Source organism: Cyrtonyx montezumae, unplaced genomic scaffold, assembly GCF_038088225.1.
Source record: "Cyrtonyx montezumae isolate F1298 unplaced genomic scaffold, pur_monq_1.0 scaffold_8, whole genome shotgun sequence".
Lineage (NCBI taxonomy): Eukaryota > Metazoa > Chordata > Aves > Galliformes > Odontophoridae > Cyrtonyx > Cyrtonyx montezumae.
This window is the reverse complement of record NW_027072089.1, coordinates 117,610,542-117,637,410: the sequence shown is the minus strand read 5'-3', so window position 1 is coordinate 117,637,410 and position 26,869 is coordinate 117,610,542. Positions and strand designations below refer to the sequence as shown.

Genomic DNA, 26,869 nt, shown 5'->3' with positions numbered 1-26,869 from the left:
CCACTCTTATGAAGAGCTCTGTAGCATTATTTTACTTGTAGACTGAAACAACAGAGCACTGAGGAAGACAGCATTATAATCCTTAAAATAACAGGTAACATTAAGCTACAGAAACTGTTTTATCTCAGGTCATCAGACCAACTTAGAAGTCATGCATTTATGTGACGTTGGTTCTTTGATAGTAGATCACAGGGACAGTATTAATAATGAGTACTTTATGGTTTGGAACAAAGAAGTAGTCTTATTGCCTCTGTGCCCCTCAGAGTCTGTTTGAAGACAATTATTTCAGCAAGAACCAGTCCTTTCAGAAGAAGCCAGTGAAGGGAAGATGAGAGGGGTGCATGTCCTCCTCAGCCTCCTGGAAATGCAAGTTCAGCTCTCTAGTTCAAACAGAAAATCTATGACTCAATTACTATTTTTCAGTGCTGAGTAGCTGGAGTGTTTTAAAGTTTATGTTGTTTCAAATCAGATTTAAGAGATTTTCATCATTAACTTTTGTGTAATATCAGTGCTATAAACAAGACTGAAATTTGAAATACACGTGGAGATTCCTGTCCAGACCTTAGGTATGGAAGATTTACCTGAATTAAGAAATATTTTATTGTGTGTAAGATGACATGCACCTCAGAAATACTGTTTTAAAAATAAAGAATCTCTACTACTCACAATTTCAAGTTGTTGGTATAATCTATAGGAAAATTAATAAAGGCCTGATCATTAAAATATTTTTAAGGTAATATAATGTATGCAGTAATAAGGAACTTGAAAAAAAAATCCTCCTACCATGGAAGTATTAGTGGGAACAGAAACTTAAGCAGAAATTCTGCAGTTGACTAAGTCTTCAAGGACTTCACAAGTAGATAACACTTCAGAGCTAATTCACCAAGCTTTCAAACCAGGCTTATTGGAAAAATAATAGATACTGAGTATGTGTTGTTAATCAATATTTATTTTCACATCACAGTCAGGTTTCCAAAGACAGTGCTCTCCATTGTGCTAAAAGTGTACAAACAGAAGAGACAGCTCTTAATATGAATTTACAGTGAAAATCAACACAAAGCAAGTATAAAAAGTAAACAGGAGAGAAAGAGATGAAAATAACAGCAATAAAATGACGAGATTGAACCTTAAAAATGTAGAATTCAATATCCTTAAGATTTCCAAACATGTAAGTGCAGATTTGATTGAACAAAGAGGGGAAAATTACTTCAACCTAAAAAAATCAATTTTTAAATATGCCTATTTTTGCATTTGATAATATGCCTTCAAATGCTTGTAAGAGTTCATCTGGTATCTACTGTTTTCGAACTGTTATCTTAAGAGTGGGACGACACATCAAAAGAGAATTAAGGCTTTGACAGCAATCAGTGAAAAAATGAGAAAAATTCCTGGTAGGTTTTAAAACCTGTTGTTTTGTTGTTGTTTTTTTCAAGTACATAGACATAATGGGGACATAGCAAAAAAGCCATTAAAGAAAACCAAGCTTGAGTATGAAAATAGGACACAATACAGGAGCTGTCATCCTTTGTTTTTCTGTGACAGACGGTATATGCTTCCTGTGGGTACAAGTTGTGTAAATAAGTTTGGGATTGGTCTGGAAGAGGCTTTTAAGACTTCATTAGGCAGTTATAGTTCATAAACCATGACCTGTCAAGAATATAAATCACCAAACTGAATGTGCATTCACAAATCTGTTAACTAAATCTGGTCACAGGTTCAAATTACACCACAGAGATGAACTAAAAGCTGAGATTTAAGTCAGAGCTAATAATGTGCAGGCAAGAAGAGAAATGTGTTTCAACGGTTTACGGGCAGGTTCGGCCCAGTTCCGTGACAATTGGTGTGGGGGACCCACGGACTCAAGCCCCAGGAAAGAGGAAGGGGGAAAGGAAAGAGTGAGATGGGCCTAGAAAACAAAACAGAGGCAACAATCTGAGGAGGAAAGCAAATTTATTAAATAAGGTATCAGAAAGCAAGATAACACAATATAATACAGTATAGTTGGAATTGAGGCTAACGAATCAAATACAATGAGCAAGAGAGTCCAATAAACCGAAGGCCTTACGCTAACGCTGAAGGCGGACGGCTGCAACAAACACCCACTGCTGAGTGAATCCCAAAGGAAAGAGAGTGTGTCCCGTGACTGCAGACAGTTATTATCTTTTCCCCTGAGTGTAAAAACACAAAGCATCGCAAAGTCCTCTGGGGAATGTAGTTCTTCTTCTCTTCTGAGACAGGTATACCTGGAACTATCGATGATCCACGGAGCTGGAGCATTAACTCTTTAACTCTTAATGCACTACATGATGTTATGATGTGGAATACCAATGCCAAAAATCATAAAACCATGCTAGTTTGTTTCTACAATTATTAAGGGAAGGATTAAAAGTAAGACTTACTTTCAAATGCAGTACTGAATTTGTGACTATATATGACTATAATGTAACTGTTTTTGTCAGCTCTCGTTTGTAGCCTAGCAAACTTGATTTGATGTTCACTGAGAAGCAGTGCCTTTGTTTAAAAGAAACATTACACTATAAAAGGTATTTTTGGAAATAAATAGGAACTCATTCATTTGACTATTCCCATTCCAGCATAAATTCTAATAAACTTCAGGGCTATGTTCTAAACACAACCTGTTAAAAAATAAAATACATAAGCGAGCCACTGCCTCCTCAAACAAAAGTACTGAACTTTGACTTTCACTCAGAAGTGAAAGGAGTTGTGAATGAAGGGCTTTTTTTTCTTTCCCCATATGATATGTCAGTGTTTGCCCCATATGTCCTCATTTGATGTCTGCAAACATGACTGACAGAGATCTCACTTTGCCTTCATGGCTGAGGTGTTTGATTTGAAACCTATGTAATTGCTGCACTTTGGTAAAGTAAGTCAATCAGCACCTTGTGAGGAATTTGTGTGATATGAGCAATACATCTGAGAAGTTTGCTAGGAATGTTCTAACATTGGTCATTGTCACCATATGATTAGGGAAAGAGGAATTCTTTAATGGATGCCACCACGGTAGCTGCTGACAAGCATTCAGACTGCCAAATCTGTTCTAGTGTTTGGAAATCCATCCATTTCACTGTTAAAACACCCTACTGAGATGAGGATTACAAAAAAAAAAAGCGCAACTCACAGATGGCAAACCACTTCAGGGGCAGCTGCAAGGGCCATTTCAAGATATGTGAAAAGGAGCCGTACTAAATACAGACATTCAAATATCCAACAGGAAAGCATTAACTATTGCTGAATGATGAATGCCAGAACCATTCACTACTTAGCAGTAAAAGCCAGGACAGCTGAGATTTTTAGGAAGCGATGAAGCATCAATATCATACCACATTGGCTCTGTGCTGGACACATGACAAACATCTGCTAAGACCATGAAAGGGTAAGTGCCATCTACTCCTTACTGTCTCCTATAAGCAGCCCTGTGCTCAGGAATCCCACAGAGTGCTATGCTCAGAAAGAAGAGGGACTGAGTGATTGTGAGTTCCCAGATATAAGAGCACTCATGACTCAGTTCTTGCTTTTACCCTCCAAAGTGGATCGCTAACGTGGAAGCAATGTATATTATTTAATACTCCACTTTGGAGGCAAAAAATTATTTTGAGGGTGCGTCTCAAGTAAAATTATTGAATCAATTTCAGGAAGGCTATCTCCAACTTATTTTGTCAAGAATAGGAATGATCTAGCGTACATTGAAAAGAATGTAGCCCACAGGTCAAGGGAGGTGATCCTCCCCCTCTACTCTGCCCTTTTGAGGACATATGTGGAGTATGGAGAACTGTGTGCAGTTCTGGGTTCCCCAATTCGAGAAAGATTGGGAACTTCTAGAGAGAGTCCAGCAGAAGGCCACAGAGATGATGAGGGGCCTGGAGCACCTCCCCTATGAGAAAAGGCTGAGAGTCTTGAGACTGTTCAGCCCAGGGAAGAGAAGATTGAGGGTATCTTAGCAATCCTAATAAGTATCTAAATGGTGACTGTGAAGTGGATGATTTCAGGCTCTTTTGGTGATGCCTGGTGGTGGGACAAGGGACAATGGTACTAATAGGAACACAGTAAGTTCCCTCTGTACATGAATAAAGCTTCGTTACCTTTGAGGGTGACGGAGTACTGGAACAAACTGCCCAGAGAATTTGTGGAGTCTTCTCTGGAGATATTCAAAACCTGCCTGGACACTATTGTGCAACTTACTCTAGGGAACCTGCTTTGAACGTGACGATCTCCAAAGGTCCCTTCTAACCTCTACAGTTCTGTGATTCTGTGACCTCCCTATGCATAATCTCAAGGCAGTTTAAGTTCATTAATGACAAATGTGTGGCTTTAGAGGGCAGCATTGTCTGAAAGTGGAAGAACAGTTTGAACACAGGCTTTTGGAAGCCGTAAGTGTGTGTCACTGCTCTGATGTGTGTCACTGCTCTGAGGAAATGTTGGCTAAGGACCCTCATTTGGTCAAAAGAGGACTGTAGCTAGCTTTCCTGTGGTTATCTTAGCTGCAGGACTCAAGGCTTCCTTGTGCACTGTATCCTCTCAGCCCCAGCCAACTCTTAAGCTTGCTGATCTCTCCCTTGTTCTGAGCAGACCAAAACAGATACAAGAATCCTAATACAGGCTTATAAGGACTATATGGAATTAATGACTCAATCTCTTGCAAATGCAGCCACGTGTGCAGTTGCCACTCTTGCTGACAGTGTCCATGGTAGAGGTCTGCATGGTTAAGCCATTCACCAGAAACTTCTGATGCACCTAAATTCTTAATCAAGCTGTCTCCAGAAGAGACAAGCAGAATGAGGCAGCATCCAACAGTATCAACTTGTCAAGGCAGCTCAGAATATTAACAGCAGGAATGGCTTACCTATGAGGCTGACAGTGTGAGCTTAAATTACGGCCATGCATGGATACCAGTGTGAATGCTATTCCACTCATAGACCAATTGTGCTCTTGTGAGGCTAAACCATCTCCCACTGAAAAGTTGCCTGACAGGAGAGTACACAAGGATAAAAACTAAGAATACTAGACATCTGCCAAACATAGCTGAAGGCTTGCTTCACAATATGCCTCTCACCTTTTAGATCAAAGCAAAACATAGGAAAAATGCAAATTTCGGCAAAGATATAGGATATTCTTCACCAGCATGTCACCAGAGAACAACACTGCATGGCCAAACGAAGGTAAGTAAAATAAATCACCTGCTCCCTCTGCTAAACCATGAACAGTTAAGCAGAGACTCGACACGCCCCCAAAATGGAAACTGTTCATTTATCTGCCTGGTCACTAACTGCAATTTGGATACACATTCAGCTTTGGTGTGTCTAAGCAAACAGCCAGAAGATGCAGAAATAATCTTTTACATAGTCAAATTATGATTAGTGATGCGGAATGGATCCTGAATGTCTGCTTCAGCTCAGACCTATTTCAGCAGGATAGATTCATAGGATCATTATTGTAGCTCTTCACGTTAGTAGAAGGCTAAAAATATGCACAACGCCTATCTAGTCTTCCTGATTCAGCTCTCAATTCATCTCCTTTCATTATACTTTTATTGAAATAAATTATATTATTCTAATATTTTTAAATAATAATATTTCAGCCACTACTCTAGAAGTCTTGCAACAAAATACAAAAATTTTACCAAACGTTTTCTTTACTGAATGTGATGAACTTAACGATTTTTCTTAGTATGCAGTAAGTAATCCTCTTCCATAGATTTAAAATGAGAAATAAACTTTTGTTCTTCCAAGTATCTTTTTAAACTGTTTGAAGAATTCTGCCTGTACAGGATTGAACAGCTTTACATTATCTAAAATTTTCATCAATTAAATTGCATGTGGAAAAACAAGTTTCACATTTCTATTCTTTTACTGTAGATTCCAGCAAAAGAAAATAATATGGATAGGAGGAACTTCTGAAAAACCTGAATTGTCTATAAAATCAGAATTGTATGCTCTCAAAGTTGGTTTAAAACTTGTTAAGGGCAAACGGTGAAGGATTACTGGAAAGGTAATTAATAAAATCTGGCTGGTATGTAAATATATTCTGCAGAAATTTACATGACAAAAATAGTTTGGAAAACACAAAGACAGAATTTGAATAGTTATGAGACAACTGTGAATTTTTTTTTTCTAGTTAATCAACAATAAATTCTTGATTGTAGAAAAAAAATAGACTTTGATACTGGCTATTCAGCACTGGGAGGTAAGTGACAAATTCATTGAGTGCATTGAGCATGTTTGTTCACTTGGGGGAGGGTGATTTTGTTACCTGTTCTTTTTCTCATAGGAACAGGGACAGATTCAGCTTAACTGGAATGAATAGTTGTCTTTCAGCAAAATCTGGATTTACCCTTTATTCTCCACAAACAGGTTATTTTTTCCTGATCAAAAAATGGCAATAAATTAAGGAACATTAAAATACAAATGATTTATTGGATATTTATTGAACAAGAAAATATGTGTTATAAACTCTTATTTCAACAGGACTGCAAGAACGGGCTTTGACTGTATATCAGAAAGTATCTTTAAGATAAATGATATTTAAAAAAAAAAGAGAGACTGTTTAAAGGGTGTCCATATTTTAGGGACCTGGTTTTTATTGTTGCTCTGTCACAGAAGACTATACTTCATCAGTTAGAAAAAGACATGAAATGATTTTGTGTTTATTTTTATTGTCAGCAATACAACAGTTATGTAAAAATAACCCAGATGAAAATGTAAGAACATTACATTTTCATGTCATCTGTATTAACTGAATAAAGCTTAGTGACAATATACACAAATTTGCAGAAGTTGTACGTAAACATTTTGTGCTTCAGAAAAAAACAAAAGAATATACATAATTTAAAAAATAAAAATGCATTACACAATGTACAAATTAACATTAACAAAAAAAGGTAAACATTCCTCAGACAAAGCTGCCTCCTTGTTCTACAAAATAAATATTCAAGTAAATTAAGTTAGGCAAAATAAACTTTTAACTTTGGGTGAGCACAATTTACAAAAGGTTAAAAGACAATTTCCATTTAATTCAAGGTATATTTTACAGTGATTTAACACAGAGCTTTTAAATTGGTCTCTTCAGATTGTAATACTGGAAAACAAACTTTATTATATTTTGGCAGGAGAAAGGGAGTTTCAAAACGGATGCTTTATACTAAATATAAACAAGCTAATGCAGTTGCAATGAAGCTTCAAAAAGGAACTAGTCCAGGACTCAAAGCAGACACAGTAATCTAGAAACACAGTAATCTAGATTTAAAAAGGAAAACACAAACCACCACATCAACAGGAAAATGTCTACTTCTTTGCTATTTTCTGTACTGTTTATTTGATCACTGAAAACTTTCACAATCTAACAATCTACAGTAGTGGCTGCTTTAGGCACTGGATTTGTAGAAGCACTCTGATTTTTAAAGCAAATTGCTTTTCATTCTATACTGATAATTCAGTTATTTCTGTGTCAGTGCTAAAGGGCTTAGACACCTTTGCAACATTTAGCTTAACATAAAATTTCAGCCCTCCTTGTAGACTAATATTTTTTTCTTGATAAAGAGGGAAGCCATTCTGGCTTCATATTTCTGTGCACTTTGTAAAAAGTAAAATAAAAAATGCACTCTAGTTTTTAAATGCAGCACTAGTGATGCAGATGTGCATCAGCAAAATTCACTGACCAATAAAACATGTATTAACATACTAAAATACTTGCATGGATTGCAAAGGCCAAAACGTACTTAAATAAACTATCCCCCTTTCTTCATTTGTAAATACCTTATATTGAGAAACAGGAGATGACATACCTTTAGCTTCGTGTTTTTAACTTCTTAGATTTAGGAGATAGAAATCTTCAAGGTAAGAACTAGGCAACAGCTCCTCCTAAGACCAGCCAGTAGATTAAATAAAGATGACTCGTTGCCTTTGAAAGAAACCCTGTTCTCTCAATTCCCTATTGGTCCAATACCATTCGGTAACACAGAATCAGACTTCTTAAAGTACAAGAATCATGATTAAGCTTGGTTTTCCACATATTTACTGTTCTTTAAAACTTTATAACTTTTTCATCCTTTTTTTTTTTTTGAATGTCTGATAAAATAGGAATTAAATAGGTTTTTCTTGTTTCTTACTCAAGAATCCTGAGTAATTAAATTGAGATTTGTTTGGGCTATTTTTTCTTCTTTTTCTTTCTTTCCTATGGATCTTCACAGAGAAATGCAAGACTGAAGCCCCTAGTTCTGCAATACATGTATGAATAAACCACTACTGAGGTAGGGGGCCATGGCACGTCAGCTGTGGATCAAGGTATAAAATGAAAAAATAAACGTATAAAAGATGGTTACTATCGTTCCTCTCTGCTTACCATTCCTATTGAGTAGAATACTTATGCAGTGGCAATAAGATCTTTTATTATTTTTTTTTTTAATGCAGTAATTCCACATTGGTAATGTAAATTAGCTGAAAATTGAATCATTTTTGCTCGGATTGCACAAAATGCATATGGAACAAAGATAGATATTTTAAGGACTGATGTCATCCTCAGATGTCACTGGGAGTTGTCACTGATTTCAGCGAATCTGGGCCAAAGTTTGCAAAGCTGCTAAATGTACAAGAATGGTTGCTTCTTGAGTAATTAGTGTGATGAGTAGGCAGAAATGGTTTAGGTTATAAAAAAGACCTGAGAACCTAATGCTGAGCTTTATATAACAATTTTTGACAGGTTGCCTGACAAAGTTTTGTAACTATATTGCTTAGTAGTGGCACAGTCAGTTATATGTATACACACAGAAACCATTTTATGAGAATAATCCTTCTCAGGTCATGAATCTATAACAGGCATGTAGATACAGCGGCAAGACAATGAGCTTGATGTCAGAAACAAAACACTGAAAGGGCATAGGCATGGAAGAGGTTAACAGTGAGCTTTTATACTGCCAGAATTCTTTAAAAAGTTGTGAGTATTAAAATGGCAGAACTATTACTGTTTACTTGCCAGTACACTCCAGAGCTTAACTGAATAATTAAAAGTCTATCCAATTATCCTAATTAGAAAAGATAAAAAGGGCTCTGAGTATTGCACTGTCAGCAACAGTGAAAACGCTCTCACTAGTGGAAGAAAGAAAAGCAAAACCTTTTACCTAACAAACAATCAGAATTTCTTTTTAGATAACTTCACTCAATATTAGAGGGCGGTCACTTTTCTTTTTCTTTTCTTTTTTTTTTCTAACAAAGTTAACAAATATAAAAAATCTAGACATAAACAGCCTTCAAAGTACAATTAGAAACCAGCAGGACAATCTATACTTGTATAGGTAGGCGGGGCAAGAAACTAGACACTTGTATTACTGCCATGATATAGACCACAAACGGCCGCTGTGACGAGGATCGGTGTGTACGGTACGTGTCGTTAGCCGATTCCATCCAGTCGCAGTCCGAACCAAACGCTACTCTCTTCAGGATTCAACACCTGTCTACTTGACACTCCTTGCACAAGATACATCATCATCCTTTCTGAAAAGAGGCAGTTACTATGGCAATACTAGTTAAGTGCATATCATGCTGCACTAATATAGTGCAAAAAATTGCCTTACATGCAGCAAAAAGATGTAGGCAACAGTTTGAGTTAGAGAAAGTAGAAACGTATTGTAACATTTACAGTGGGTATTCTTTTTCCAGACAGCAACCGCTAGAAAATATTGAATCTGAGAACGCCTCCTTTCCGGATGTGTATGTGAGGCCTTTATATTTTGGAGTGATAACAGGGCAGAATTTTGCAAGTGAGTCATTGCCCTCTGAAATACAGGTTTAATACAAGTCGTCATCAACTGCCAAAGTGTTGAACTTGCTCATGGGTTAATCTCAGTTAAAAGTTAATGTAGTAAGCACTAAATTGCTCTTTAACAAGTATATAATCTGACAGAGTAATACATATTCTTCAACTGAGTATATGGGCTCTGCTTGAATATAAAGAGTCATACAAACTCTTGGTACAAACTCTTCATGCGTACTGATTATACTTGGTTAATGTTGCAGGGGCTTTCAACTGTTAATACAACATCAGTTTCAGTATTCTAGAGACAAAAGTGGTGCTTATAGCGTGTAAAATTGAGGAGAAAGACCACAAATATCTCCAATTGTAGTGTCTATTAAATTGATTCTGCCAGATTTCTCAGTTTTGATGGTCTAAATAATAATGCCTTGAATATCCATAGGCATTATGAAATCCATCTATCTTTATCTACAGTGCAGTAACAAAAAAAAAAAAAAAAAGTCAAAACACTTAAATCCACTCCATAGAAAATCCCTGTGGCTTTGGATACCTTCTGATTTCAATCCAATAATTAAGAATCCATTTGTCACCGTGAGAAGTTATATTTTACATATCTGCATCTCCATCGTAAGCCAAGGTTAACGGTTTCAGCCGGTTGTTCTGCCTTCTCTGGGGCTTCTTTGGCTTTTTGCTGAAACAATAAGATACTTTGTAAATAGAACAAGACTAACAGCAATGATAGATTTCATTCTTAAGTGAAATATGACTGTTTTAAGAGAATACATTTGGCTGATCATTTTAAAACTATACGCTTAAAACTTTGGTGTGGTTCATCAATGACCTCTTTATCAACCGAAAGCAGTTATTCAAAGTTCAGTTGTTCAGAAGCAGGCTGTTGTGGTACTGATGTGACTTGGTGAAATTTTTGGCACATAATCATGCAAGATCAGTTTGTCTTCAGAAAAGCCTACAGGCTACAGTGCAATATGTGGTTGTGTATCAATGGAGCAATCAATCAGGTTCTTTTAAATTATGTGACTAAAATATTCTCTTGACATATCAAGAGTTTCCAAAGTAAAGTTCCATCTTATGATTAGTTTTATCTCATTGTTTCTGGAGTGACTAAAGTTAACTCCAGATGTTAAAATCAAACCAGTCTTAAGTATCATGGATGTGGTCATATTCTGTCTATCCTTGACTTAGTTTTAATCCAGCAGTATTCTCAATTTATTTGCTATAGTGTTAAAAAAATTTCAAGCCAAATAAAAATATTCATATTTTATCTTTAGTTAAAATATATGAGCCTTAGTTCTGGCCTTCTTTTAGAGTATATGCTGTAAGCATTTCTATAAAACAGGCCTCTGCATTCTCAGTTTTATCCAACGATCTTTTATTGGATTTGTCAGTCAGGCTGCCCAAACCAAAATCTTTGTTCCCAAAACAGTTGCTAAAGGTGCTTGCAATGGTCACATCCTGAAGAATTTGCAGTGAAGTTGAAAGCTAATGGATTTTCTTTTCTTCAGAAAACAAAATATTTTCTTTCCTACCTACATATAAGTGAGATTTTGGAGAAAGTTTACTAAAAAATAAACTAATCCAGAAGCCTCTCAAATGTTAACTTATGTGGTACAGCCAAGATCTTGATATCTAAGACGATACTTCCCTCACCTTCTACCTTCACAGTCATCTGATCAGAAATTCGAAACAGGATCCCATAAACTTCAAGGAAAACATTCTCAAAAATGATTTGCTTTTGCTAAAACCTCTCTTTTTCATGCAGTAATATTTTCAAAAAAGATATAATGTATGAAAACACTTGAGAAAACCTCTTTGGTTTTGGTTGTATTTCTCTATATCCCATCAAATACAAAATCAGACGTGCCTGACTCTTAAGTTTCCTTTTTCATATTTATCTCTGCATTTTATGATAGAGCTGCAAAGAAATTATCATGTACAGGGTAGGTCATTCTCAACAGAGATAAACTAAGTGAAAATAAACTATACACAAAGATACACCATATTTGCAAGAAGTTCTCCTGATCTCAAGACAGTCTATCAGTTCGTTTACCAATTACTCTGGCTACAACCAGAGCCCATCAACCTCAGCTTGGACAAAAGTACATGGGAATTTAAATGTTACAGTTTACAGAAGAATTCCCTGCAGTTCCTAAAGCTGCAAATTGTAAATGCTTGCGTTATTACAGTCTGCATGGGACTGCTTGTTGGTAAATAATTAAAGAACTCACCAGGCTAGATAGATCATAGAAACAATAAAGATGAGTAAAACAAATGCACCAGCAGCTACACCATAAACCCAGGTCTTCAGCCTCCCATCTAAAAGGAATGAATGTTAGTCAGTAGTGTTTCAGTTAGTCTTGCTGAATTATTAGTTCTGATATGGCCTAGAAATACTTTTATAATCCAAAATCAATGTCTTCACAAGCGATTACAGCTTAACGAGAGTAAACTATTGAGTGATAGCTTATCTGTGCTGTTTTATTCTCCTTTTCAGCTAAAGACCTGATAATCTTAATGGTACTGAGACATGGGACAAAACCATGACAGCAAGTTTAAGCCCCAAGGTACACAGCCCCTGGGCACACTGGAAAGGGGAACCCCTTCAACACAGGCATACACAGGCAGCATCACTTTCTAGTCTACCTCTGGGAAATCCATCTGCCTATTATTTTCATTCTCACTGCTATTTAATTTTCCATTTTAAAATAAATTTAGCATGTTTTACCTCATCAATAGCTTAGATAAAGATACATAACTTTAAACAAAACGTAATGCATTTCAATTTCATCTCATATCATGTACAAGTTTTGTTATAAAAAAAAACAAAAACAAAAACAAAAAACACTTCCTCTAACAAAATAAGTAAAAAACACCAAATAATAACTCAATCTCAGAAATAGAACAATGGTTGCTAATAAGATCTGCATCTTATTAGCATCTAATAAGATCTTATGTTCAGCAGTTTGTATTTTAGACAAGATATCCCTGCAGGCTGATGTATACATCCCACTATTCTTTTTGCCTTGATTCTGGATGCACTTGCTTGCCCTAGGAAAACCAAGGGAAGAATGGCATGACTTTATGAGGTTTTGTTCTCAACCCTGAATTAGTATGTTGCAACACAATATCAGTTTATGCTGTTGGATTTGCCACTTTTATTTGACTCACACATTTCTAATCTGTTCGTTGAAAACATTCTTTTATGGGGGGCTTGTTGCCTTGTCAAGGAAAATTCCATTAAATACTGTTTTTTGGGTTTTTTTTTTCATTTACAAGGGGCAAAATTGTTCTTCCATGAAGCCTTGTATATATTTTTAATATCATGATAAGCAAACACAGCTACTTTTTTTTTTTTCTGATCAAATACTTTCCTGATACTTCTTTGGAGGCATAATGCATGACCAATGCAGCTGATGTTTTTAAATAAGAACCAGATTCAGAGTAACCATCAAACTATTGTGCAGTTAATCTTAGGCTTTCTGCAAAGTCTTAGAGTCAAAAACAACTTGGATGAGACTAAAATAAAAACATTATTGCTTCACTACATTAATGTACATAATGGCATTATAACTGATAATAACTCATATAAGGGAAAATGATCAATTATAGATAAATTGAACAAATCCAAAGACTGAGAAAATTTCATATTTCACTATTAATGTACAGATGATTTTCTTCCCTTGGTTTATTTCCAGTGGTAAGTGTAACAGTTGTAAAGTGTTTGGGGTTGTTCTAAGTTTGCTTGTTTTAAAACCACATTATCTCCTTGAAGAAAGTAAAGGCATTATCTTGTGTATGGATGCATTTATTTTTGTCAGAATATTAACCCTATTAATGAGGTCACACTATAAAAATCCAGGCATCTAATTCAGGCACTCTGAATTCCCCTGGACTATTCCTATCCCCTGGATTATTTCTAGATGTATGAGGGAATGGATGTCTCAAACTCATCTATTTGGCATGATATGTTAGCAATGACAGCTGTGAGGATAAAAACCTTCCTTTCTGGAACTGTAGTATAGTTTGTTGAAGATTGTTAAAGAATTATTTTAAACCTCGGTTTGCATGGAAAGGAATAATTGTAGTAAAGTAAATCAAACCTTTCTAATAGTTAGCTAATAATGGAGTGCAAACAATTGGTCACAAATCGCAGGTAAAGTAAAATAATTTCTTTCTAGACATTTGCTCATACCTTCACTGGAACAAGTACTAGTTCTATTGAGTATCACTGTTTTTATTTGAACTATGCTATGCTGCCTTATTAAGTCAAACCTGGAGTCACTGGAACATTCATGAGGTTTCATGAAATATCTCAACTATTCCTTGTTCCAAAAATATGTCTGAACTCACATGAGCATCTATCTTCTATACAGCTGAATGCAACTACCTGACATTTGCTTATTGTCAACACTCTGACTGCTACAACACAGCCCATGGCATTTTAATGTGGAGTTAGAGTCAATAAATATAGCACATTTCTTAAGATGTCATTTTCTTTAAAGACGACCAGGAAATCTTAATTTCTTTTTTTATTATTATTTTTATTGTGTAATAAGGTATTAACTAATTGGAGTAAAGAGCATTTTATTGCAGGTATCAAGAATAATATAAAAGTACAAATAACGGTCAATACTACTAGGACTAATGGGATCTGACTGAAGTATCTGTAACTGAAATTTGATTTAATCTGTTTCAGTATTGCTGCTCTCAATTTGCAGCATTTTAGTGTTTACACAAGTAAAGATACTGTTTTTAATCTTCAGGTTTAAAACTTTCATGGAAGCTTTGAAAAGAAGTGAACACTAAGACAAATGTGTAAAAATATTTAGTTCTATGTGATTTAAAAGGCAATAAAATAACTAGTTGTTCTCTGTATAATTACCATTTTGGACAAGAATAAGATCTCCTTCTGTGAAAGCATTTTGTTACTGAAAATTTTATTTATATCATTGATAGTATCAGAAAATATTTACTGAAAGCTGATTACAAGATGGACCTTACTGAGTATTTTTAGTGGGATAACAGCATATTTCTTACCACTCAAATGCTTGTTCAGCTCTGAAGAACATGGTCAATGTGAGCAAATGTTTCCTACAGTGATTTAGAGTATGTCTATGCTAAATATTGTTGTTAGCTCTTGTCTAACATTAATTAGTTTAGATATGGATATGGAAGAAAAAAATGCCATATCTATACTTACTATTTCTTTATGATTCATGCCATGACTGCAAACCTAAAGCAGCACTTATCCTCTACGGATTTCAGTGCCACCTCTTCACTCTGTTTTCAGTGCCGTTATCAATTATGGTAGCATAATCCTAGCTTTTACCTTTTCTGTTAATGCCCTTCTAAAGACACATTTTGAATAGAGTCTGTGAATTTTAACAAGTATGAGGAATTAAAAGAAATCTCTTGGAATGCAAAATGTCATGAGATGCATTCATGGGGTAGCAGAGAATAGCAGGAGTTCACTAATGTCTGTTTCTCTCTTTTCAGTCAGGTGTTTGTCTTCTCAAAATGAACACTTGGGGATTTTTCTTTTCTGTCATCATGAATATGTGAATGCCAGGCCCTGCAGAAGTAGTTAGCATTATGAATTGCTCATTGCATGACTTCACCTGGCCCAAAAGGCTGTAGAAACCAGGTCCTTCCTCGTCCTGACTGGTTACTGGAGGGTTGGGTAGGGTTCACAGCTCGACTGGTTTTCACATCTCCCTTTTTGTCCTCCATGGTGGGAATCACCACCACTGGGATGAGAGTGCACTGTTCAAGTGTGCCATCGGAGGACATTACTTCAGTGTATCCATCTTCGCAACTGCATGTTCTAGTCTGTAGGGAACAAGTGTTTTACACTGTGTAGCAGAAAAACAAGTTTTCTGTGGGCTATAAGGCACAACAACAAGAATGACTGGAAGAGAAAATTGTTTTGATGAGTGCAAGCCTGAAGAGTACCTCTTCATATATTTTTATGTGGGATCATAGCAAATGAGCAGAGATTATCCCACATTTAATTGAGAGGTTGATTTTATCAAAGCAGTGATTACCAAAATCTCTGAAAATACATCGGTTGGCACAATCTTTGTAATGCAGAGGGACGTGTGGGAAGCTGTCATGGGGGGTGTTTATTGCTCTGATGCATTAGCACATACCTCACTGCAGTAAGCGTGGGGTTGGCTGCATGGTGGGTTACATGACCTGTCAGCATCTGGTTGGCGCATCACTAAGCAGCCTCCTGTGGAACAGAAGATCATATTTTGACATGGTAATATCTCTCCTCTGATGAAAATACTGATGCCATTATTTTCTACAGTATGTCGTGGATTACAATTTTATTATTAAGTTGATTTAAGACTCCTACTCTTAATCCTAGGGGAAGAGTAATTGGTTTCACGTATTTATCATTGGTGGAGTAAGGATACAGCACATAGATTTCCATTCATTTGCATTTTAGAGAACTAATATTTGACGAATGATCTTTTTTTTTCACTTTCTTCATTTGCTGGGTTGCAAAAAAAAAAAAAAAAAAGACAGGAAAAATATTGTTTTAATCTCTTATTCTTGAAGAAACAGATTTGGCTTTTCTCAGGCCCTCCTAATAACTATCATATTAAAACTGTGCCAGAAGGAAAATAAAGGCATGTTTTTGATCTACATCTTTGCCTTCCAAACTGAAAACATAGTATTTATTCAGTTTATGAGGTTGTTTTCTGATTTTTCTCATTAGCTAATTTTACACAAGCTGTAGTTTTGCCTTTCATGAAGCCATACTCCATGCCAGTCTAAGATAACTTTTTAAGAAGTGAAGAAACAATACTTAATGCTATGATAGCAAATGGTTATCAGTGATTCTTTCCTTTCTATACTGTCTTAGTTCTTGTCGCTACATCTTTATTTACAGTGCAGTTATTGTTAAGGACCAATACGCACAATCAGGCTTTCACTATCATTTCAGCCAGTATGACTTCAAGATGCATTTAGAACCAGTTTGAATGTATCTGAGTTTCCCTCCATCTTTTGGAAAGATATGCAGTCCATACTTTAACATTTATAATGCAACAGGACATCTTATCTCTCATCTCCCAGATTAACTATATTTTTATACTGGTGTGATATGATGATGAAATCCTGATAGCTGAAGTTGGTCTCAATCATAGCAGATGAAGTTAGATGTGGTTATATAGATCAAATTGTTAACAGGATGGCTGATGAGGAACAAAGTAAACCCTGCTGGTTGCCATCAGTTTTTCTCACCCTCAGAAAGGAAAATTGTACATCCTAGCATATAAATCACATGCCTGTGAGAATCTATGTAATAAAGTATCAGTCATCCAAGCAATCTGAAGAAGGAAACAGTAGCTTCATTGCCTGTGGGAAACAACACCTTCAAGTAAAGAAGAACTATACAGCATGATAGTATTATACAAATAAATAAATAAATAAATACCTTAAAATAGCAGCAGGACTCGTGATTACAATATCTGAATTTAAACACACTTTCACAAAGCCAGATGTGAAGCAAGAAGGCATTAAAGAAGTACTGTCATCTAAGATATGGGTTGATTCTAGATCCAGTTAAGCAATTTCTATTCAAATTAATCATATTTGTATATCTACCGCTTTGAGGTTTTCAATACTATAGTTTATACAAATCACTTCAAAAAAATTCTGAATGTGAATTTAAAATCTGCTTCATAATTATGTATTTCATGCAGAGAAATTTTCACAGAACGTTATAATTAAATGCTTTCTTTGAAATAAATCCTAAATATATAAAAAATATAGATTTGTACTGCATGGGAACAGATGATCAGTCTCTGGAATTTTCTATTTGTTTCCTTTTCCATCATTTCGAATCAGAAAATATCATAGCTTAAAACCACATACAGAACAAATTCTAAAAAAAAGAGATACAATATACAACCTAGGTTAGGTTCCCATGGAGGTCTTGACAGGATTTAGAAAGGTTCATGGATCCATTTTCTCCTATCTATGATAGGTTTTTGTTCCTGTTGTTATCACAATAATCTATAAAGTGTCTCAAAGTAGAACTCTTCCCATCTTTCTCTTGTTTTTCCTGAAATTGGATTATCAAGGCAGGCATTGTATTCTGCTAAAGTGCCAACACTACAGGAAATAAGTATGTGAACTGGCACTTCTATTTCTAATAACTTTTAGTTTATTTCATTACTCAATTTTATAGATTCCCACTCTTTTCATGTAATATTACAATTCTTTGAGATGAATGAATTCTCAAATATTTCATAAATATGACTAGGGACATTTAATCAAATTGATAAGGTAAGTTAGCCACATGACTACCCATTCTCTTCTCAGTTTTGATCTGTTACCATCTGTCTTTCTGATAGATTATCTGCTTTGAAATTTCCATCTCTTCTAGGCTGAGCAATACTAATGCATAGGGTAGCTCATCAGATATTTCTCTAGTATTCTAAATGGATCAGATCTAGATATCTCACTTTTCCTTAGTAAATAGGTGATTTCAATACTCTTATTTGTTTGTTATAATATTCTTTTGGTAATCAAGAAGAATTTATTATTATTATTATTGTTGTTGTTATTTCATATTTTAATATCTCAGGTCCATAATCTCCAAGGTGAGGAATTTAAAATTCTGTAGAATATTTAATGGACAATTTCATATATTTGTATTAATGAAAACTGTGACTTAAAAATGCCCTATTGCATCTGATATGAAGATGATGCATTTTAGTAATTTTTTCAACACAAGATGACACTTAGAATAGAGACTTTGTGCTACCAAATAATATTTCAACACCTTTTAAAAATAATGTAAAGATTTTAGTTTTAGTAGCAAAACAGATAGTCAGGATATATTCCATCACTAAGAAATATTGAGAGCAGTCCATGAGTTAGAACTTGTACCCTCTGACCAGATGGTAGCTGGAATTGAGGGTGTTTACAATCACCTTAGTTGATATCAAAATCGTTTAAACAACAAATGAGCAACTCGGATTAAAATAATTCCTAATTCTGATAAATAAATGCATAAGAATAAGATATGTATGAGTATTTTCTTGAATTTGGGCACCTCAGTCATTCATTCAAGATATTTTGTACTTTGGTTTACATCAAAAGAAACTTAATCTAATCATTGTTTACTGAACTATCCTGCTATATGTTACTGTCATTGATGTAAAGTAACAAATTTATATTAACTTATATGAAATCTTTTATGATTTTCAGAATGTATATGATATATGTCTGTTATCATCAAGCATTGCATCTATCTCTGCCTCTGTATATTCACTGTACATTAATACCTAAAAGTTCTCTCTGCTGTAGGGCTTGAAATGTGAAATTTATAAATGCATCGATGTTTGTAGAAATATACAATGTACAACATTCCAGGTCAAATATAAAAGGTAATAATTGTATTTACTTTTACTATTACATACTATATAATTCTGGAACAGAGCTGATGTCTTCCAAAGTACACAAAAACATGATGATTCAAGACAACAGTATACTGATTCATACACAAGAACAAGTGTTTTTAGCAGATTATTTAAAAAAAAAAAAGTCTCATTTTTTGGGGAAAAAAACCAATGTATTATTCACTTCTTTTCCAGGCTTTCGTGTGTGTGTAAAACAGTTACCTGTGACATTTAGGCCATCTGACCTTTGGCACCACACAGTTCGAGAAGATCCTTTCCATGGGCTGGCCATCCACTTGTATTCATAGCAGTGACCATCTATACAGAAAACATTCACTTTTTTAAGGGATTCAATTACAGACTTCAGCCTACCACTAGCTGCAAGTAGCATAAATTAAGTATAATGGCTTTTATGCTGTCCTTCTCTCCCCTGGCAACTCAGATAAGTGACTGTACTCATGGAGGTCTGTACTTACTGGATACATTCACAATAGAACTGGACACTAAACAGTAATGTTCATACACTACACACTGCACGTGGAGTAAGACCAATGTAGTTAATGGGCAAACCAAACATTTCTGACAACCTCATAATGGCTGTGGCCCATCTGCTGTGTGAAGTCATTTAGAAGTCAGTTTTCTTTCTTGGTAAAGCTGTGCTTTAGTCACTATTTCAGTGTATGGTAAAGTAGGCTTGGCAGTATCTGCCTTCACATCTCCACTCTGCTGTAAACTTCTCACATAGTCTGGAATAAAATATGAAGTCTTTCTTTATCTTGGTTGCCCAATAAGATTTCTTTTTGAGTTATCTGTCTGGCATCTAAATGGACAGGGAATGTCTTTTCTTAGACATTTTGACCAGCACTAGCAGTAAGACAGACTTTTTAGTCACTGTCACGTGATAAAAACAATTCAAATGGCAGACAGGATTCGAAATTTGGTTATGTATCATAATATAAAGATTACTATTTTATTAAGAAGTTATCAAGCAGATAAGGCAACTACTTTATTTTCCCAAATCTTGAAAAGGTATTTCATTATTAAAAAAATGATTTAAAAAATGTGTTCAAAGTGGTAACATATATTAGTTAAATTTTCTAACTTTTTCTGGTACATAGCTGTTGATATTTGGAAATAAAAAATTAAGTGCATTTGTATGTCCACCAAATCCATATTTTCCTAACTTTGATAGGCTCAGCAAAAGGAAAACAAACATACTGTAGCTCTGTATTTCTTTATTACAGGAAGAGTGATGTGTATTTTGGTGCTTACCACTGCACGATCTTGTTTCCAAGGCTTGTTCTGGACAGAGATGTTGATTCTCTAAATCCTGAATGATCACTGCCCGGGATCGGACTTGTATGCCTCCAAAGCCGAGATCCTCGCCATTAACACAGGTTAGCTGACAAAGGCTCCACTCTGACCACTCTTTCAAATAACAGTCCCCTGTACATTTTATTAGAAGATGAAAGCTTATCAATGCATGCAAAGAGCTTTTGGCAATGAGTACACCTTAGAAAGACTACCCAAATCCTCTTGTTAATATTCCCTCTAGTTCCTTTAATTCCTACTTTTACACGTGACTAATACAAAAGAGAAGAAAATATTGTGAGCATTCCTAAGTATCTGTGAGGCAGAAAATAATAATGACAATAAAAAGATCTATTTGTTAGAAAGCAGGATAGTTTTCTGTAGCATTCCTTTAAGGTCAGTCTCATTTTGAATTTATGATAATACTCCACACAATGTTTGGATTTAATGAATGTTAGGATATTGTACGCTGTGCACCTTAGGCAAATTTTACACATCTTAGTCATTACTTCTCTTTGATTCTAGAAAGAGAAAGCTTTGTTCGGTTTTAAAAAGATTGTCATATATCCCCATGCAGAAGTACTTTAAACAGACTGTAGAAACTACTGCCGAAGCATTCTTTGTAAGAATGGGAAATGGGAAGGTGATTAAAATGCCTATTCCACTTATTCCAGCATAGGATAACAGAGATGTCGCAAAATGTTGTTTTATGGAGTAAAACTAAAAAATAAAATACTACTAGTGAGATAATTAGTGAGACTGGCTAAAGAAAATTTAAGATCTTCAAAATAACATAAACAGACCATTTTAAAAAACATGCAGTATCAGATGGACTACACACAGGCTCATAAATAAACCTCTTCTCATTATTTCAGTGAAAGAGCTATTAAAAATTAAAGCTACCTTGTATTATACTGATGACAGATGTGATCAGTACTGTGTTGTCCAGATGCCTGATTAATGAAGGTATTTTATTTGCCAACATTAGGAAAGCATGTGAAGAAATGAATAATTGAAGAACTGATGTATACATAATAAGAAAGCAAGTACCGACTTTTGGAAACATTAGCTGGAATGTATCATTAGCACATCCCCATAGGGCAGTTATCCTTAGTGGCTAAATGTGAGTCTGTTGAAGATCAGGTTCATGCTCAGCAAAATTTAAAATCAAGTAGTAAGCAGTAGTGAAGCCACCATTAGAGTCACTCAGTTGGTCACTTGATGGATTTGGCAAATCAGTGAAAAATGTTTTATTGCCTGTGGCTCACCCTAAACACTGATAACTATAATCTGAAGGAGTAAACCAAATAATTTTGAAATGTAATGCTTGCTTGAATTGCTTTCTTACCTGGACAAGGGACTGTGCAAGTTTCCTCAAGTACCATCTTCTTATTACCATCTATAATAGGCTCTATCTCTCCACAGAATTCTTCATCTACTATTTTGCCCACATCTTCAGTGGAACCATCAAAAACCACACAGGAAATGTTCCTCACTCGTGTGCCCTCTCCACACTGAGCATCCTGGGGAAGGAGGACACATGAATGCTGTACATTGGAAATTGTCAGAAGGCTGAATCAGAGCTACATATAATCATGCCTCCTATTATCTTTTTTTTTTTTTTTTTGCCAAAAATGCATATGCATTTGAGTAGGGAAAAGAAAAATACATTGTTCTTTATATTTGAAACTAAAAAAATAACCTGCTGTCACCATTCTTTCTTAATGTATGGAGCGATATTGTGCTTTTAAATTCCAATCATGGCAGTATCTCGAGAAGATCTCATCCTTTCAATATGGACACTCATCTATTGCCACATATACTCTTTGGCAATGTAAGACTTTCAGTTATAAGCAAAGATATCACTGAGGTACCAAACTTTAACTTTGTACTTCGAATGTCTGTAGGACACTGTTGAATCTGTTGACAAATATGAACTCTAAAAGTAAATCTTCAAAATTTTTATATATATATAAATATATATAAGCAAAATAAATATATCATATTAAATATATATATAATATATTATATAATTATATGTGTGCGTGTATATGCATTATATATATGTTGAAGTAAACATTACAATGCTTTGAAACAGATATCTAGGCATATTTCAAACATGTTAAGATATGTGAGCTCTGTAATTTCAAAGTCCATTATGGGTTTTACCTCTACTTTGCATGCAGACCATTGACCATACTGCCATCGATAACAAGGCTGTACTGGACAGGGTTTGAATTGCTCCATCTGAGAAGGACAAGGCCTCCCATCACCCTGAAATGGTTGATTTATGGTCCTTCTTCTGATCATTTTTCCTGCAAATGAGAAACAGCAATATAAGTCATGGCAAAGTGGTTAGACTGATTTATTCCTCAAGATGGTTTTATGTTGGAGAAAAGCATAGTGTTCAAATAATGTAATTTTTTCATATTTGACAAATTGGACAGTAAAGCAAATCTGTTGGGTCTTGCCTGTTACATGGATTTTCTTACTTTACATTTTCTGAGTCAGACACTTTATGTTCAGTACAGCATGAAGGAGGATGTCTGATCAGTATTTCAGATTACTCCTGTGATAGCAAAAAATAGTAATTTCCCAGTTCAAAAGCCTGGGGAAAAATACTCCTTCTGAAGATGATAATATGTTTGTGGCACTTCTGTGGAGATTCGGACTCTTCATCTGGATTTTGCTGCTGTTTTTTCCCTGAGTTAATACAGAACTTCATGTAGGTAAGGGAAAAGGAAAATGAAAAAGCAAGAGGAAGAGGAGGGAAATGGAAACAAGAAGGGGAAGGGAAAGAAAACTCTGTCTTTAAAATATTCCAGGATTATATACAGACCTGTAAGGCCACAGGTTTGAGAACAGTCAGACCAAGACGACCAGTCAGAGAGCTGACAGTTGACAGGACATTCCACCACACAGGATATATTCATTTGCCATGTCTTTTCCAAACCAAGCTGAAAGAAAATATCCTATGGTTAGCGTGTAACAGTCACTCTGTGCCATCACTACTGAGTATGCATTTGGACAGTATGAATCTGAAACAACTAAACTTTAAGTAAACATGAAATAATTCCTAAGTAAAAAGTAAAAAAAAAATAGGATATTTAAAATCTCATTTCACAGAGTCATAGAATAATGTGGGTTGGAAAATATCTTTAAAGTCTTCAAGTCCTGTCATGAACCTGATGGAATGAATCCCATCACTAAATCAAATCTCTGCCATATCCATATCGCCTTGATATTTGCAAGGATGAGGATTCCAGCACTTTCCTAGGCAGCCTGCTCCAATGCCTGATCACTCATCGGTACCCAATCTAAACTCCAAGACTGTTTCCTAACACACTGTCACTCAGCACATGAGAAAAACAGCTGACGCTTTATTCCTGTAACCTCCTTTCAGGTAACTGTGAAGAGCAATGAGGTCTCTCACTCTTCTCTTCTACAGAGTAAAAACTGCAGTTCCCTCAGTTACTCCTCATTTGTCCCGCTTTCTGGTCCTTCCAGCAGCTTCATTGCTATTCTCTGCATGCATGCCCTCAAGCAAGCCTATGTCCTTCTTGTAGTGAGGGGCCTAAAACTGAATATGATATTCAAGGAGTGGTCTCACAAGTGCTGTGTACAAGGGGCTCTTCCTTACTCTGACTGGCCACACTATTTCTGATCATCATAGAATCATCATAAAATCATTTGAGTTGGGAGAGATTTTTAAAGGTCAGCTAGTTCAACACCCCTGCAATGAACAGGGATACCTACAGCTAGATCAAATCTTGAATATCTTCATAGATGGGGCAACCATTACCTCTCTGAGCAACCTGTTCCAGTGCTTCACTAATCTAAATATCCCCTTAGTTTGAAACCATTTCCTCTTGTCCTATCACAGCAGACACTGTTAAAGACAATGTTCCCTTCTTTCTTTAGAGCCCACCATGCAGATACTGAAAGGCCACTATCAAATCTCCCCAGAGCCATAACTCTCAGCCTGTCCTCTCCTCTCTCCTGATTTGGAGATTTGGCTAAACAGTTACTCTCCTCTCAACTAAAAACTAGCAGTCTAATTGTTTCCAACTCCTGAGTTAAGACAGCACGCGATGTGCCATTGCTACAGGCTCCACCAAGAGCCACCTCTCCGTACTGCCACATTTTTCTATTTGATTCCTTCTCAGAACTGGGGCAGTGAACAAAATATTTAAGAAGTCCACCCCTCCCAGGTTTTGTTAATATATAACCTATTGTCTGCAGTTCCTCCCTTCCAAGGATGGATATCTGGCTTTTTTAACATTTAACATCTTTCTTCTGAGATAGCATATATGCTGAGTATCTGCAACCACTTGGCAGAGAACATAGGCACAGAGAATGAGATGCTGTTCAAATGTTCTCTAATTCTGATTATAGCTAGGAAAGCTTCTCTCTGACCTGTCTTAAATTCTAGGTGCATTATGCAATTGAAGGCCCTATAGTCTTCAACTATACAATAGATAAGGAACAAAATCTGTGATGTGTCATTAAAGTATTTTGAAATAGGATTATGTACTTAGTTATCAGGTATTAACAGCTTAATTCATTTCAAGGCTGCCCTCTGTCATAGAAAATGTTATTCTGAAATTAGTATTACTTAGCAACTGATGCAAGGAGCCAAGTTAAAAACTAAAAAAAAGGAAGAGCCTGAGCATACATTTGACAGTCAGTTTGTAGAAGGCCTTGCAGATGTAGCAAGTTTTTAAGAGCTCAAAAGAGGCTGATTAAGTTAAAGGAAGAGTGATCTGAAGATTTAAACACTCAGAAACCATATCTGGTAAACACAGTCCAACAGGTGGAGGATGAGAGAATAGATGGAAACTTGTATATGTCTCTCTACCTTATTCTTTTCTTGGCATCCACCTCTCTTGTTTGCTTCTCTGTAGGCTTCTGTTGTTGTTTTTAACACAGTTTGTAATCTTATTACATACAATAATGCCATCCGTTCTACTGTACGCAAAAACAATGACTTGATTTAAACTGACAATGACAATGACTTGTTCTAAAAAAAATACAGTATATGCTTTTATGAAAAACTTTGCTTTGCAAGAAGATGTCACCAGTACCTTTGATACAAAAGCTGCAAATGGTGTAGGAGAATGAGAGAAGGGAATGTGGGAACAGACTCACATGTTCTCCCAAACGTAGGTTCTGTACTAGATTCTAGTGGCTGAATTCAGTCAAACACTAAAAATTGATGCAATCCTCACAGGGAAGTGCCAGTTTTATGTCTGTGCTTAGAGACAGTGGTCTGCATGAGTCTCCAGTCTGATTTGCTAAAGCCATTTCTATGTTCTTATAAACTCCTTATAAACTCCTAATCAAGGAGGAAGAGATATTCTGGCTAATACTCATGGGAATATATAACACAAGATGGAATATAACTGATGGCATAAATATTAGCATGACAATAAAAATCCCTGCAGCCTTCATAGCTTCAAAAGGAGTTATAAAAAATATGATATAAAAAGTGAATGAAAATCAGTTCTGCTAATATGAAGAGATCTGCAGCTTCCCAGCATAAAAGATGGTTGTATTCACTGGCCTTCATCAGTGGACCTTGATTGTCATTGAGTTCTTTCAGAATTCCAGAAGGTTACTGATATCTTTAAGTAGATAAATCCTGCTATGTGCTGTTTTTCTTTTAAAAAAGCCAACTAGGCTTTTCAAAAACTATTAATTTTGACAATTGCAAAGGTTAATGGCATGAAACTAGCAGTTAAGGCATTATAAAGGAAATAAACTCACAATTTTCTACTTAAATGCAAGCATAAAGCAATAATTAGGCACAACATTAACATATACTTCATAAATAAACTACTACAAGTACTGGAAATGTCTTGCCCTGGTAGACTCACCAAGTCTTAAATTTGCATTTATCGTACTGTATATTGAGACAAATGGGATTTTAGACCTCTGTTCTTCTCTATATATCGAAGAACGAGTGCATGGCTTTTTCCTGTAGCACAGCATAACCTTGATTATCCATCCAGCTATTGCACATATCATCTGAAACTCTTGGGTCGTTTGGAGTTTGGATAATTAGTAAACCAGAAAAAAGACTTTGAAGTCTGTTTCTGAGTCACATCTTCTGACCAAAGTTTCAAAATCCACTGAACTGATTTCTGGCAATTACACAAATAAGGCTGTTCTCTTTTAGGACTGGCCTTCTCAGCAGAACCTTGGCAGCTAGAGAAACAAAATCCCAAGATATTAAAGGTGAAGAGTAGAAATCTGAAGGCCAGACTTCCCCTAGGGATCTACCAACTGCATATGTTATACACTGAGGTGCTGCTGAAATGGATTTGAGGAACAATTTGTCTGCTCTAATTTGATGTGGTAGC

General features: G+C 35.6%; 1 protein-coding gene across 1 annotated transcript in view; it reads right to left on the bottom strand.

Moving 5' to 3' along the window:
* Positions 1-8,496: 8,496 nt before the first annotated feature.
* THSD7A (thrombospondin type 1 domain containing 7A) overlaps positions 8,497-26,869 on the bottom strand; it is a 262,887-nt gene continuing 244,514 nt past the window's right edge. The window contains exons 22-30 of the mRNA XM_065752262.1: positions 23,347-23,464; positions 22,677-22,822; positions 21,856-22,030; positions 20,469-20,642; positions 19,419-19,514; positions 15,930-16,012; positions 15,399-15,609; positions 12,009-12,096; positions 8,497-10,453 (exon numbers count right to left, since the gene is read on the bottom strand). Coding sequence (XP_065608334.1) covers positions 10,369-10,453; positions 12,009-12,096; positions 15,399-15,609; positions 15,930-16,012; positions 19,419-19,514; positions 20,469-20,642; positions 21,856-22,030; positions 22,677-22,822; positions 23,347-23,464 — 1,176 coding nt within the window. The 3' untranslated portion in view covers positions 8,497-10,368. The remainder of the gene's footprint in view (positions 10,454-12,008; positions 12,097-15,398; positions 15,610-15,929; positions 16,013-19,418; positions 19,515-20,468; positions 20,643-21,855; positions 22,031-22,676; positions 22,823-23,346; positions 23,465-26,869) is intronic.